Genomic DNA, 16,266 nt, shown 5'->3' on the forward strand with positions numbered 1-16,266 from the left:
TAGGGAAACTTCCCTTGTTAAATTCCATAAAAACCAGTTTGCTGCTATGGTTACAAAGCTGAAAAAAGAAGTCTGGAAACATGATTCTTTGGAAATATAACTAGGGGATAATTAGCATATTGGATATGGCAGAGTAGAGAGGCGAAAAAGAGGTAATTTAAAAGTATGCTGCAAAGTTAGAACACCACCACCATGAGTCAAACTTCTCAGAAATGTTGACACACTTTATAAACATAAACATCCCACTGGAGACACCAAGAAATTATCAGGCAGACCATAATTTCAGAATTAAATGGTGGAAATTAAAGCAGTTTTGTCAGTATTATTACTTAACAAGAAAAGAACTCCAATAAAATCTCAGGGCATACAAGACCAGAATCTCATGAGTTCATCCTGGTTTAACAATATCACATTACCAGTAAACTCATTCAGCAGTGGGAACAAAAGCTGTCATTTAGAAATAAAGCTGTTTATAAGGGTAAGAGTGATCATATAATACATGAAATTTTTCCAAACTTTATTCTAGTGATAACTTTGCCTCTCACAGTTCACGCAAATTCCTGTTCTTCTGCAGAACATTTTGCAGGAGTGAAGGCTTATCTCCAGGCACTCCTGCAGTCCTGTGTGTTGCTCTAATTTTAATAAAGTGAACAGATTTCTTCCCCAATGACATTTCAAAAGGTCTAACAACAAAAGTATAGTTCTCATTTAAATTCCATGTGCTGTTTCAGCCTTGCTATAGCCTTGGAAAATTTAATTAATAATTTCTTGTGGGCAATATAAATTTTGTTTGATTTTTCTCTTTACCAACTGCTTCTTGCACATCTAATTTTAAGAAACCTTACTTTTCTAGAATTTGTGAAATGTGAATCACATAGGTGTTTATATTCAATAACCTGTCACATACTTGAAGGTCACAGTCATAGCTTGTCTCCTGAACTCCTTTTCTACAAATTATTCTTCTCTTCCTGCTATCAAGCTCAGTCATGTTAAATTAGCTTCCCAGAAGGATATGCCTTTAAGATAAGAAATTACCAGCTGTCTGTTCCAAAGAGCTTCATATTGATACAAAGAAATAACGAAAAACGCCCACTACATAGTGGTTTAAGCACTAACTACATTTTTTTGTGTCAAACTTTACTTCTGAATTTTGGGATAATGTCTGTTACAACAGCCATAAAGCTTAGCTGGAATCTCAGTTTTGAGATTGCTGCATTGCACCGCTGGATATGGTTCAAAAGACCCTGTGTAATTTTTATGCAAAGTAAATGTTGAAAAATAAGAACTTACTTGTTAATGAGGACATCAGTTTCAACTGTAATGTACCAAATATGACACACCTGTGCCTTTGATTTGTACTTGTCCTTTGATTTGAACAACTTCTTAACTATGAATGTTTTTACTAGATGGGGGTTTCCCCAAAGCATTTGGAATGTTTGTGTTATAATAACCTGTTGTTAGTGTATTCATCTCATATTGATGATTAGTGAGCTTGTGTTTTCCTTGGATGTTATGTCAGCATCTTTGAGAAAATCCAAGAGAACTAGGCTCTGGCCACTCTAATTGCAATAGCAAGCTGGCCTAATTGGTCTTGTCTCTTTCACACCACGTTCAACTCATTCAGCTCAGGCAACCACCTTAAGAAGAAAGACAGTAGCTTAATCTAGGAATCAAAACAATGACTAACATCACAGTTGTTGAATCTATCAGTGGGTAATTGTGCGAATTTGCCTAAATCATAGCATCGTAACAACAAGTTCCTTCCTCTGCACACCATTGAAAAACCCATGATAAATATACAACAGTACAAGGAACTCATGTGTTTAGATGCTGTGGAAGTAGGGAGCTTAAGGAAACCGGAGAAGATGATCAGCAAACCCCACAACGAATTCTGCTGGACTTCCTTATTTACACTATTTGATATCTTAATGAAAAATGGCTTGCTTGTTATGATGCACTTTAAATTATGTGCAAAGAAAGGATAGTGAAAACAAAAAGTTAAAGCCTTTGTATCATATGCGCTTTTTACAGAGAAGGGTGATAATCTGAACAGCACACGGAACAGCCTGAAAGATGCTGATGAGAAGAATTCCATTCTCCTGAGAGCTTTGAATGAAACCTTAGGAAAGCTGTCAGCCATTCCTAATGGTAAGTCAGAAAAGTGTTGCAACATTTGACTCAGTCCTGCTCTTTTATTTCTTTTTCCATCACTTAACATTTGTCTCATCAATCTTTGGCTGTGTCCACACTGGGTCCACTTTGACCATTGGGTGTTATAAGACAAAGATGAGTAATGTGAGAGAGAAAACTGAACTGAAAACAGTTACATGGTATCAGTTAGAATTTTGGGATGGTAAAAGATACCATGCTTCTGCAGTTTGCAGAAGGTTTCTGAAAAAAAAACTTTTAATATCAGGAATTATGATGCACTCCGATACAAATAGTCTTTTGTTTATATGTGAAAAGTCTTTTTTGAAGCTACTGTTTAATGAAACACTGTAATTTCGCCAGTGTAAATTAATCCAGGAAGAATAAGACTTACTGACTTTACAGCAAAAGCAGGGTGCAATTTGCTGGGTTTTGTCTTACCTTTCTACCCCACTCTTAACATTTCCAGCCACTGTTTGGTGTTGTACATGTTTTTTAGACTGCAGATTGCTTAGAATTGGAACAGGTTTTCCTCAATGGACTCGGAAGTGCTGTGCTCTTGTGACCCACCCCTGAAAGTGAGGGTGACTGAGGTTCTTGTTAATAGATCCCTTGGGGCAGGTTAGAGTGAAATGACACTGAATGACCAGTGCTGATACATAGATAGATAGATAGATGTATATATACATGTATGGGTACATATATATATGGCAGGTTAATTTTAGAACAATTTGATTGCAATGGAAAGGGGATATGTAGCCATTTGGGTTATTAACTATAGAAATATAACAATATAAAAGTATAAAAATATCACTTAAGAAAACGTGCTGGTTTTTAAGAAGTTTTGCTCAGTTTAAAGGCATGGAAAGGCACAAAATTAATTTCTGGGCATAGGGCAGTGACATGGGATACACATCATAAAGTCACCCCAAGACAGAAAAGAAAAGAAAGGAGGAGAGGTTAGTAGAGAGGGAAGATACCACCACATGTGGATCTTTCAGCAAGACTTGGTTGTTGCAATTTAAATGCCCCTTGGTGGAAGCGATGGTCACAGTCTTGATCCATCCAGGGTGGGCGAAACCCCACACAGCATAAAGTTCAGTGGGTTAAGGTACCTCTCCTGGAGGGGAGTTTTACACTGCATGATGCAACACTGTGGATCATGTGTTGTCCTCTGGTGGAAGGCCCCAGAAATGAGTCTGGGGGTTTTGATGGTCTATGACCCCTTCTAAGACATGACAGCTGTTTCTCGTGCCAGTGTAGTTGGGCCAGTTATGCCTTCTCAGAAGGGATAAACACCTTCAGGCCTGTGTGTGAACGTCCCCATACATCCCGCGGGGCAGGCGAGTTATACACCGAGCTAGTTGTGTAAGGGGGGATATTGGCATGGTAAAAAGTATTACCCCAGCTCCACAGGATTTGCTTCTTATCAGCCTTTTTCCCTATCTGGCTCAAAAACCATCCCCTTACTAAACAAAGGTCACTTTGTTTGGATCATCCTGCAGTGATGATGGGTGAGACACCTTGGCTGTTCTTATGCAAATCAGAGGTTTCACCACCACACACTCAAAAACTCTGCTCCTCCCCTTAGTTTGGGGACCTCAGCATAACAACCTGCTGCTTTTGCCAATGGACCATTGCTTGAGTCGTTAACCTTTAACATTTCAGTGTCTCACAAATGTGCATTTGTCATGGTGTATAGAGTTGGGTTTTTTTTAAATGTAATACTCATTAAAATCCCAAAGTCCCAGAATGTTAGCTACATTGCATTGTGACAGCAAGGGACAGGGAGTTTCATTATAAAGGGTAGTGAAAAATAAAATTAATGTTTTAAAAAATAAAGTGTTTTAAATCAAGGTATTTTGCTATGAATTTTTCTCCAAGGAGCACTTTATAAACTGAAGTTAGGACTTAAGAAAAGTCTATGAGGAATATCTGTATTCTGTCTGATTTCTGGTGGTCTGGAACGTTCAGACTGCAAGTAAATGCTTAGGATGAAAAACAATTTACTATTCATTCATCTTATACATTTTGGTGGCTTTAAGATTCCAGCTAACTGAAAAGTTTTGGTTTAGATTTGATAATCCTTGAAATCAGGCATTCACAAAATAAATTGTTTAATATTTCATGCTCATCATATACCATTTCTTGGGTTTTGGTCAAGATACTGACATGGGTATTTGTCTTCTTGTGCACAGATAGATGTCTCAGTCAACCAAAATGGACCTCTAAGGCCTGTTAACCTTAGGACACAGAATACTAAAAATGAAACAAGTAAAATATGAAATATGCAATCATTAGCAATGTAATAAACTCTTGGCAGATTAGAGTTACAGGGTGCTTGCTCTTGCCACAAGGACACTCATAAAAACAAGCAGATGAGTATTAAGAATGAAATTCAGAGGAAATACATAGCATGGATAAGAAAATGCAGTAAATTAGTTGTCCAACAGGAAAATAATCAAATGAAGAAGGGAGAGAAAATTGTATACAAGATATATGACCGTATATATCTTGTTCAAGGATTCGAGAAAGCAGAAAGCAGCTTAAACTAATAATTCTTGTGTCCCTGCTATAATAATAGTCAGATAAAAGCAGAAAGATTCAGAATGAGATAGACAGATCATGTGTGGGACAAGGACCCACATGTGCAGGGATGGCATAATTTAAAGTGTGGCTGAAAATAATTTGTAGGACTAATAGAGGGAAGTAACACAGTAACTCCAACTTTCACTCAGCCAGAAAGGTCCATGACCTTTTACAATGACCCAAGAGGAACTACTTAGATATGATGAAAAAAGGAAGTGAAAAAAGGAAATCGGGGCTCTCTTTTCTTTCTTTTGTCAGGACTGGCAATGATAATGGTTTATTAAAGAGTCAGTCGTATTTCTGAGGTGCTGCTGTATTTTGGGGTTTTTTCAGAGCCAAAACTTCAGAAATAAAGGTGGAGTTCTTTTGGAGCACAGATATAATGTATCTTTACTCAAAAAAGTTACTTCTATACTCTGGGCAATCATTTCATTATCATTTTCTACCTACAGATACAGCTATAAAGGTACAGGCAGCCAAAGACAAAGCAAGACAAGCTAACGATACTGCAAATGACGTCCTGGCCCAGATTAAAGACCTCAATCGGAATCTCCTGGGCTTGAGAAAAAACTACAGTAAACTTACAGACGATGTGGCCAAAACAAATGCAGTCGTGAAGGATCCTATCAAGAACAGTAAGATCTTTTTTGGGTTGTTTAGTGGTGGTTTTTTTCGGTTTGTGGTTTTCATTTCATAGATCAAAATTAAACAGGGACACTCCAGAATTTCACTTACATAGCATTACTACAGTATGCTGGGATAAAAGGACTCTCTATCATTTCTGTTTTCTGGGCTTCTTATGTGTGAAAAGGGACCAGAGGTCCCTTCGAACCCTAACAATTCTGTGATTCTGTGAAAAGAATTTTAAATCTTAAAGACTAGTGCTAGTAGTTGGAAGAAAAGCTAATGTCAGCAGGAAGAGCAGGTAATGAATAGATTTGTTCCTCAGACTATTTAAAGTATTTAAGAGGTGAATAATCAAAGATTCTGACTGGCAATTCACTGCCTGATTCAAGAAAAATACCCCACACTAAATCTTCAGTCAATCAGATAATCAGTCCTGGGAGAAGTGCATGACTTCTTTCATATACATTACTATTTTTGGTACAGCACTGAAGACACTTAAAAAAAGATTCTGGGAATGGGGTTTTGTCTGCTTTTTTTTCTTTTTTGAGATAAATTCTATTATCAAATGTGACAATTACTTTAGCATTTTCACTTTGGTTAGAATGGATAAAAATGAATTCTAGTTTACAATACATTTTATGGTAGAATGCTAGACCATCCATATCATATAGGAGCATGCAGCCACAGAACTAAAGTGTCTTTAGAAAATGACCAAAGAGCTAATTTCTCAGCTCTTCTGGGCTCCCCAGGTTGTTACCAGCTTGATGAAGCTGGGCACCTAAAAACATACAGTCCAGGAGGCTGTCATTCTCATTCTATGGACAAATATCCTCTTCCAATTGTTGATGTACTGGTGAAAGAAGTTAATCCCAATGACTGTTTGTCACTGCCTGCCTACTGCAAGTTCCCCATCCCTCATCAGATGAGATACATGTGTGGGCCCCAGTAAAATTCCCATTGGGTGGACTGATCCATACAAGTTTAGACAATATGAAAAGTAGTTATTGATTGAAATAGTGTGGTTAGATTATATCAGGTTGTAGAACCAGGAGATCTGTAAGGTGTCTTGCAGGGTAGTGGGTAACAACTGAGAAGCAGTCTTAAAGCAGTCATTTCTTGGCAGTGCTGAATCTAGACTAGGCCGTCTGTTGCAGCCCAGGTATTCTGAGCCTGTGGGTAAATTAGCATTTTAGTTGAGATTAGGAGTGATAATTTAAAATTTAATCTCTTGATTGTCCCCTGTCACCATTATTTTGTTTGCACTGAAGAATGGTCTTAGCCCTTGCAAACTGTTTCCTGTTAGATAAAGCTGAACTGTAAGATGCTCTCCAGAAGTACTCTTCTATCATTCTCCAAACGTTAATGGATACTCAGATTACAGAATGAGATTAAAGTAATGTAGGGTGAACCATTCCAGATGTATAAAGTAAGTATGCTGGCACTCATGACTACATGCAAAAGTAGATACAGCCTCTCTTCTATATCAAAATTCAGGCCCTGAATTCTCATTTTGATAGATATGCAATATTTAAAAGGTAAAAAGTTATCTATAGACTCATCCTGTCCCTTACTTTACTTTACATTTCTGTTTAGGTCTTCAAAACATTCTCTTATGTTATCTTCTGTTTTTTCTCTTTTCTTTGTCTCCATATCTTGCCTGCAGAAATCTGTACGTATGTTTTTCTTACTTACAGCTTTTAGTGTGTGTTTTCCAGTAAATAATGATTCACTGCTTACCACCAAAGCTTCTGCATGGTCCTCTATGTTTCACATTCATAGAAATAGCTAAATAGTTACTTTTTGAAAACTTTGAGGTAAAGTGGCTTGGTAGCTAGTTTAACTTACATGAAACCTTAAGAAGCATCTTGAAGGTTTTGGTATGAGTGTTTGGGTCAAAAAACTAGATATGCAGTTTTTCATGCTTTATCTAAGCATTATTTTTATTGCTATTATTGTTACTATTATTTTCAGGTAATATGCATCTTTCTGGTAAATGTATGTTTGTCCCTTTCAGTGTCATACACAAAAACCCACACCCTCATGCCAGCCAAGTGTTGCAATCCTTAGATCTCCAGATGAATTGTCAAAGAGAGGGTATTATTCACTAGTTGTATGTTGAGAGGCAAAAAAGGAATTTGAGGCTTAAAAAGAGGCAAAACTATCCTGGTAAAATTATTTAGTTTGCCTGAAAAAAAGACAATCTTTTACAGTTTACTGCCACTGTTTTTAAATCTGCTTTCAGTACACATACAGAATTTTAAGCTTGTGACCAGAATAAAACCTTTTTGTATTTGTGCCTATTATAGTTAGTTCAAGAATTAATTTCAAGTTAATTTTAACCCAGTAATTTCAGAAATTACTTATGGAAACTAACCAGTTTCATTAATCTAGCCTTTTTCTTCAAAATTTGAGGGTTTTTTAAAAGAAGAAATCAAATATTTCATTCATAAATGTATTTTGCTTCAGGAAATGTTTTCCGTAACTGTCATCCTGACCTGAAGCATAACTACATCTTGAAAATCCTGCTTTAATACCAGTGTTTGCTGCTATTGCTACTTCAACTTGATTCTAAACGTTCTGAAATTGCCTTATTGTGTTCAGGTAGCTTCCTGGTCTGTGTGTACCTCATAGTAGCATATACAATTGCCTGAGCATTGTGTATGCAGAATTTTCTTGGATTTTATTATTGCAATGTATAATTAGTCTCTGACACTATTCTCTAAAGCTCTGCCTTGATCTTTCTTACAAAGTTGCTGATGCAGATTCCAGTATTAAAAACCTAGAAAAGGAAGCAGATCGTCTGTTAGATAAAATCAAGCCAATCAAAGAACTTCAGGATAACTTAGGCAAAAACATTTCTCAGATAAAAGAGCTGATAAACCAAGCTCGGAAGCAAGCCAATTCGGTAAGTCCTGTTTTTCAAAAAAAATTACCTTTTGGGTATTGATGGGGTTTTATTTTCTACTTTTTTATTTCTAATCTACAGTGTGAATCCTTCCTAAATCTGAACATGTGTAAAGGGAGCAAATAATGGAGTATAATTTCTCAGATAAAAAGAGAATATTCTGATGACTTTCACTCTGTGTCTTGTTTCTTCATTTAAAACATGCACTTGTTAAATGAATAACATCTGAAGGAATGGATCTCGCAGGGTTATTTTTGAGAAGTGTTGTAGGTGATAGTACAGCAGAAGAGTCACAATATCACTGGGGTTTTTTGTGAAAACGAAAATGTATTTTTCTGCTTTAGCACTGATATTAAGCCCCTGGTTTCATTTCATAGAACTTATTCAAGAATGATAGCATCTCAGACTCACTGAAATTGCTGAGTATATCTGCTTTTCCCATATTTTTGATTTTTCTCTGTCCAGTAGCAGAACTTGAGTTAAGAATATATTTCTAGTCCATTTCGTGAGTTTGGAATCCATCTCCCTCATTCAGCAATACTGTCAACTCTAGGATCATCTGGTTAATTCAGCTTGTGATCTAAACAGCAAAGGAAAATGAATTGTGTAGATGGTACTTGAGAAATCTTCCTCAAATATGGTTGGAAAAGAGTTTTTTTAAAAAAATCAACATAATAATAGGATAATGGGAAAGAAGAGTATTCCACATATGTGATGAAATTTGCAGAGAACAGAAAGGCTACAGTAATGATGTGTTTTGTTACATTCTTCTTCTGTCTAAAGGCTTTGAAGTACTTAACTGCTCAGCATTTCTGAGATAAAGAAATTAAGAGTTTGGTCCTATAATGGATCTCCTTTTTAGTAGAGTTTGCCCTAAACATAAGGTGATACCATTATGTACTTTTCCTCTAATGCATAAATATGTCTAACTGGGATTGAAACACCATTGTACTGTCATTATGTCTGTGCTGGCATTATGAAAGCAAACGTTAAAGTGTTTTTATCTGTACTCAGAGCCTGAGGAAACCAGCACATATATCCAAACACATGTGTTACTCAGCTGTGGAAATAAAACTTAGTTATGAATACCAACTCCATTTGGGACTATGTAAAAGCAGTGATAGAAATAATTGTTGGTTTAAAAATGATTATGAAAAGATGTCTTAAATTGGCATAATCAAAGATATTTCAAGGAAAAAGTAGATAATTCTGACTACCCAACAGCAATATGCTGTAATTCTTTCAGGAGTGCTGCTTATTTTCCTAGCTGCATATTCTACTTATAGACTATCTGTACTGCTGGAATTCCACTGTTCGTCCTTTAAATGTGAATGCCAGAAAGAGATTTTATTTCCTTTTACTGAACAATCCCAGAAAGAAAATTCCACTTCTACCTTCTTCACATATGCGAGGAACTCCATGGTACATGAAACAAAAAAATGTGAAGGAAAAAAAGTATAATAGTCTTATAATTATTTGGAAGCATCTATGGTTAATTCTGGAATAATAAGCAGTGAACTGAATTCTTTCTGTTACGCTTTTTTTGAAGATCAAAGTGTCCGTGTCCTCTGGAGGCAATTGTATTCGCACATACAGACCGGAAATAAAGAAAGGAACATACAACACTGTCATTGTCAATGTGAAGACTGTAGTTGCTGACAATCTGCTTTTTTACCTTGGAAGTGCCAAGTTTGTGAGTCTGTCTCCTGCCTTTCATGTCAGAGTTGCTCGATCAAATCAAACTACTGACAAATAAAGAAGATGAGAAAGGATTTTCTTTCACCCAAAGGCTTCAAAGCAGTAGTAGAGGGTCTAAGATAATCTAGACTTTTACTGTCTTTGGTACTAATATAGAGATTCCTAAAATATGACCAGAAAATTTTTTACATATATCTTTATTTAAAGTAGATATTAAACAGCAGGCTTGTACATGAACTACATTAGAGCTTTAAAATTCACAGTGCAACCAGAGTAATTTTGGAGTTGTTTGTGGGTTTTCCCTTGGGAATGAAGTAGCTAATCTTATTGCATCTGTCAAAGCTCCTAGTTATTGTAATTTTAAGTGAAGACTACAATTTCAAGCATAATAATGGTGAATGATTCAGTTTCCCATGAGGCCTATAGCAGACAGACTTCTAGAATAACCAATAATAATTCAGTAAATGGGAAAAGTGTTCTATTTCCAACTTTTTGAACTATGTCTTTTCTTTACCTAACACAAAATGAAAAGGCTCGATGGCATCATGTATCCTGATGTTTTTCTGCCATCCCATGGATGTTTCAGAGTGTTCCTCTGAATTAAATCCTTCTATTGATGGCCGCAATATTAACATTTCTGTTAGCCTGGCAGTCATTTAATGCATATCACTGAGAGAAATGATTTGCTGTCTTTAGCTTCAGATTCCTTGTTTGAACCAATAAAAACAGGAAAAAGAAGGTCTCATTTTAGGGCAATGTGAGAATTAATGTCAATTCTCTACTGTTTACGTGTGGGTTTCTGATGCCTCATTAGGCCTTCTGAAATGTGAAAACTTCTGGAAAACTTCCTTAATTAAAATATGAGGTCACTTCTATTTTTGTATTTTGCATGTAGACTGACTTCTTGGCCATAGAGATGCGCAAGGGCAAGGTGAGCTTCCTGTGGGATGTGGGATCTGGAGTTGGACGGGTAGAGTATCCAGATCTGACCATTGATGATGGGTTTTGGTACCGGATTGAAGCCTCTAGGTAAGTATATAATTCACTTCCAAGATTTTAGAAAAAAATGGCTAATATGTGAAATTCTAGTCTGGTTTAACAAAAGGTTTTGGACCTGCAACAATCAGTACCAGAAGTGTATACACTACAATTACTATTGAAATGTCAATTGTTCTGTGTCAAGAATTTACTTTAATCACATATTTCCTCTCTGGCATCAACAGTCTATGACTGCTTATATTTTTTCCCTTTTGTTTATCTGTGACTCTATCGATTGTCTCCTTCAACTACCTTACTTTTAAAGTCAGTTACATGTTTTGGCACTCGAATAACTACTATTCTTTTCTCCTTGAATTTTAAAGAGGAGCAGCTTTTCTGAATTTCTGGTCTTGATACAGTACTGCAAGTGAGTGGTCTGTTACACAGCAGTATCTTGATTCTTGCTCAGAATGCCATTTCCATAGGCAAAATGTCTCATCAAACTGGAAATATTTATGAAAGATACAGTTTATGAAGACTGAAGAAGAAGTTATTCTGGAAAGTTAAAATACATTTTGTAATTTGAGATCAACTGTTTAATGCCTTTGAACTTTAGAAATATAGATACATAAATATTCAAATCCCAAATTTGTTAGTTGAAGCTTGTATTTTCCATTCAATAGCAAACATATGGCATATGGTGTAGTAATCACAGCATAAGGATTGCATAACTTTATAGCCTTTATCTTGAACAGATCTTAGTAATTTAGATAACATCAGCTGTATTGTAATTTGATAGAAATCTGAGTAATTTCTCCTACATCATTACAGTTAATTTCACATGGTATTAAACACGGAATGGAGAATATAGTCAGAGAATGAGAGAATGAAGGAGGAAGAAAACAAAGCACTCTAATTCCGGTAACATGCATAGCTCCCAGAGGAGGAAATGGCATCCAGTTTAAATAATTCAGTGAAATCACAGAAATCAGCCATTCAGAGCAGAGAATTAAATAAAATTATGGCATGGTCTCCAGAAGCTGGCTTAATGAAACCTTACTGCTAGGAGAATACAAACTGGGGTACAATACAAATTGTTGAAATCTTCACCAGCTCATATTATGCATACCAAAGCAGCTTCATGACACAGTAATGCCAGGCTTTCATTTACAAGAAAGCTACTTCAGCAGAATATGGAGCCAGGGCATGGTATAAAATTCACACATCCTACAAAAGCCCATACCTATTAGCTGGTTGTTCTGGATATATAGGATGTGCATGCCATTAGTTTCAAACAAAGTGCTGGATCAGCAATTTAGAGTGATTACAGTTGCACAAATCAGAGGTACAGAGCAGTGTTTAGGAGAATTACATTGCAGAGGCATTAGCTGGATTTGTGGGATTAAGATGAAGAGCTTGGGACTGATTTTGTATTCTTAAGGCAGACTTCACAAATCACATACCCTACGGAAGAGTCTTCAACTCTGAATGTTTTAGTCCATTTGATAGCTCTCCTCAAATTCCCTCCATAAGCTGATGGAGAGTTTTACTTATTTCATTCCCTCACACATTTTCTCCAAATTTCTGTTCAGTTTCAGCCACAGACTTTTTCAGCCTGACAGAACTGCCTGAGCAGCTGGAGCAGGGCATCTGCTTAGCATACAGACATAAGATGAAATTCTGGTCTTACTGAATTTTGCCATTGTTTTTAGTGGTGACAAGGATTGACAAAAATAATGATATGGTGGTCAAACCCACCATAGGTTGATAGCCATTCTTAAGGATCCCAAAGGGTTTTAAAAAGAAGAGATGTTGTGGCACAGAGGTTGGAAAATTCTCAAGTTCACTAAGCATCCTGGATGAAATCTAAATATGAAAAATCTAACTGTTGAGTAATGATCAGAGATAGTTGGTTAATGCATGCACCAAAATTTCTGGTTAGTTAGACTAAATTGATAATTATTGCATCACTTTTCCAGGAATACTTTTAATTTTCATCACCTTTTTTATTTAAAGCATATCGATCCTTTGCATTTTATTGTATATTTGGAGGTTATAATGGAAATAATTTGAATTTTTTTTTAATTGAAGTAAAATATGTTCATTCCTGTAGGACTTTCTAAAGGAATTCCCTATACTTTGATGGTACAGGAGTTTAGAGAATGTCACTTATGAGTTACTTACCTGCTTGCAAAAGCAAATCTGATTGGCATCAAGAACTGCAAGTATCAAGATCAATTCAAGTATCAATTAACAAAGGAAAGTTGGGCATAACAGTATGTGACAAAATGATTTAAAGCAGATTTACAACATGAAAATAGTGTCAATTTTGTGAGACAGTCAAATGGATGAGAGAATATTTTTGAGACTCACTAGATCAGTGTTACTTGACTTCAGGAGGCCTCAATTAGGAGCAGGACCTGATTAGTTGTGATTTTAATCAGCTGTGATTTAAGTATTACCATTGTTTTGATTGTTAATGACAGAGTTTAAGCAGTGCCCTTCCTTTGAGGACAAAGGATGCCTGAATCACAAGTTCACTGTAGACATATCAGTTTAACTCAGCAAGAATTCAGCCTTAAAAGTACTGTAGCAAATACAAGCCATGCTTTTCAAGGAAGATTTTCTGTGCTTCCAAGGGGTCAAGGAACAGTAAATGTTGATGACTCGCAAAAGTCATCTCGTTTATATCATGCATCTCCTAAGGAGCAAACACAGCATGCATGGCATTACATAAATTTTTCATAGAATTATAGAATATGCTGAGTTGGAGGGACCCATCAGGATCATCAAGCCCAACTCCTGGCCCTACACAGGACACCCCCAGGAGTCACACCATGGGCCTGAGAGCATTGTCCAAACACTTCTTGAACTCTGTCAGGCTTGGTGCTATGATCACTTCCCTGGGGAGCCTGTTCCAGCGCCCAACCATCCTCTGGGTGAAGAACATTTTTCTGATATCCAACCTAAACATCCCCTGTCTCAGCTTCATGCTATTTTCTCAAGTCCTGTCATTGATCACAGGAGTAAAGAGATCAGTACCTGCCCCTCCATTTCCCCTCATGAGGGTGTTGAAGTCTGCATGAGGTCTCCCCTCAGACTCCTCCAGGCTGAGCAGACCAAGTGATCTCAGCAGCTCCTCATAACAGGCTTCCCCTCCAGACTCTTCCAAAAAAAAAACATGGCCCTGCTTTGGACTCTTTCTAATAGCTTAATGTCTTTTCTGTATTGTTGCTCTCAGAACTGCTCCCAGCACTCAAGCTGAGGCCATCCCAGTGCAGAGCAGAGCGGGACAATCCCCTCCCTTGCCCATCTGGCCTGATGCACCCCAGGACACGCTGGGCCCTCCTGGCTGCCAGGGCACTGCTGACTCATGTTCAACTTGCCGTTGACCAGGACCCCCAGGTCCCTTTCCATGGGGCTGTTCTCCAGCCCCTCATTCCCCAGTCTATACACACATCCAGGGTTGTCCCATCCCAAGTGCAGAATCCAGCACTTGCCCTTGTTAAATTTCATATGGTTGGTGATTCCCCATCTCTCTACTTCGTCGAGGTGTTTCTGCAGGGCCTGTCTACCCTCAAGGAAGTTGCCAGCTCCTGCCAGTTTAGTGTCCTTTCAGTGTCTTTTTGCATATCAGCCATGAAATGCTGGTACGTCCTCTGTAATCCTCCAGTTTTACAGAACTGACTATCAATAGAACTGTATCTTCCAACCTGATGACTAGTCATGCACAGGGTAGCAATGTCTTTTTGCTGTAAGGTTAGCCAAGATCTTTCTACAAGCTCCATTGTCCTCCCTAAAAAGAGAATTATTTATAGAAGAGACTCCATTGTTAGCATTTCAGTCTGTTTGAGGATGAAAGACATCCATACTATTTGTGAATTATTAGACACACTAAAAAGTGTCAGTCTGCTCTGTGACTTTTGCATTATTGCACTTGAGTGTTTTTAAACTGCAGTCCTGATTTCAGCGCAATATAGACTGGAAGTACCAATAACTTTCTTTCAGAAAGCATCAGATTTCAGCAGTTTGAAAAAAGTTTTTAGCAACTTTTAGTCTTTCAAGAATTATTACATTGAGAACTTTTATCCCTTAAAGGGTTTCACATCAGTAAACCTTCTGCTATAAACCAGTTGCACTTCAGACCCACACAAGTCCATGGGGATGGGATTCACCCAAGACTACTGAGGGAGCCACTTTCAACCATATACCAGCAATCCTGTTCAGCTGGGAAGGTCCCAGGTGGCTGCAAGTTGGTAAATGTGACACCTCTCTATAAGAAGTTTCAGAAGGAGGATTCAGGAATCATATTTCTCCACACTGTGTTCCTTCTGTTGTAAAAATATGTCAGCAAACTCCTTCCATGCCAATTACTACATTAATGTAACCAAAGGAGTAGAAGACAAACTGATGCAGAAACTGTTAATGGCAAAGTTCACTGCTGTTTTGTTGCCATCGGTATTTGATGTGATTCATAGAGGACAATGAGGCAATATTCTTGAACATAATGGGGTTTGTGCCTGTTTGAAAAGCAGCCTGACAACTCCACTGCAGGAAATGCAAATTCTGTACCTCACAGTGAAGGAAGCTGAAGTGCTTTGTCACTTCAGTTCAAATATAATCTAATAAACATTTTTTGTTTTAGTCAATGCACGGTCCACATCGGGTGTATAGTGAATTTTGTTCAAAAAGGACATTCAGGTGAGGAACAAATCTCGTTCTGTGATCGTGTCTTTAACTTAACGCAGGCATAAGTGTCTGTTCATTTGTATCAAAATGAAGCATAATCAAGTCAGTTGTGTGCTTCTCTTAAAAGGCATCATATAAAATAGAGTTTTCCTATGTTTGGTGTAACTATTGACTTTGTATGCTTAAATTACTTTTTTTAAATATCTAGGACTGGGAAAAATGGCACGATATCAGTGCGAGCTCTGGATGGTCCTAAAGCCAGCATTGTGCCAGCCACGTTCAGTGCCGTTTCCCCACCTGGATATACCATTCTGGATGTAGATGTTAATGCTGTGCTGTTTGTTGGTGGTTTAACTGAAAAAATTAAGGTAAGGCCTTGTCTGGTGTTACTGTGTTAGCTGGCTGTTTGTGTGGACAAATTGTGTTATTGCTTAAAATAGAAATAGTAAATTTTAATACACTGGTATCATTGTAGTCGGTGCGTAAATCACAAGTAGTGCACCTGCACTTTTGAAAGATTAATGGGATTTGCCTAGACTGAGGTGCACAGATGTGAAATTTCACTGCCCACTGTGTTCCCTTCTGATCAGAAGCCCTGTAGCTGTGTTGGTGCAGCATTTAGCCCAAACAAG

At 37.4% G+C, this 16,266-nt stretch overlaps 1 protein-coding gene across 3 annotated transcripts in view; it reads left to right on the forward strand.

Moving 5' to 3' along the window:
• The window catches only part of LAMA2 (laminin subunit alpha 2), a 263,456-nt gene that overhangs the window by 209,669 nt on the left and 37,521 nt on the right, over window positions 1-16,266 (forward strand). For 2 of the 3 annotated variants that reach the window (XM_017739565.1, XM_017739567.1), the window contains exons 41-47: window positions 2,032-2,148; window positions 5,190-5,372; window positions 7,028-7,033; window positions 8,115-8,269; window positions 9,819-9,962; window positions 10,863-10,996; window positions 15,843-16,002. In XM_017739565.1, coding sequence (XP_017595054.1) covers window positions 2,032-2,148; window positions 5,190-5,372; window positions 7,028-7,033; window positions 8,115-8,269; window positions 9,819-9,962; window positions 10,863-10,996; window positions 15,843-16,002 — 899 coding nt within the window. The remainder of the gene's footprint in view (window positions 1-2,031; window positions 2,149-5,189; window positions 5,373-7,027; window positions 7,034-8,114; window positions 8,270-9,818; window positions 9,963-10,862; window positions 10,997-15,842; window positions 16,003-16,266) is intronic. The other variant, XM_017739566.1, reaches the window with a different exon arrangement.

This window comes from Corvus brachyrhynchos, unplaced genomic scaffold (genome assembly GCF_000691975.1).
Source record: "Corvus brachyrhynchos isolate BGI_N302 unplaced genomic scaffold, ASM69197v1 scaffold14, whole genome shotgun sequence".
NCBI classification, from domain to species: domain Eukaryota; kingdom Metazoa; phylum Chordata; class Aves; order Passeriformes; family Corvidae; genus Corvus; species Corvus brachyrhynchos.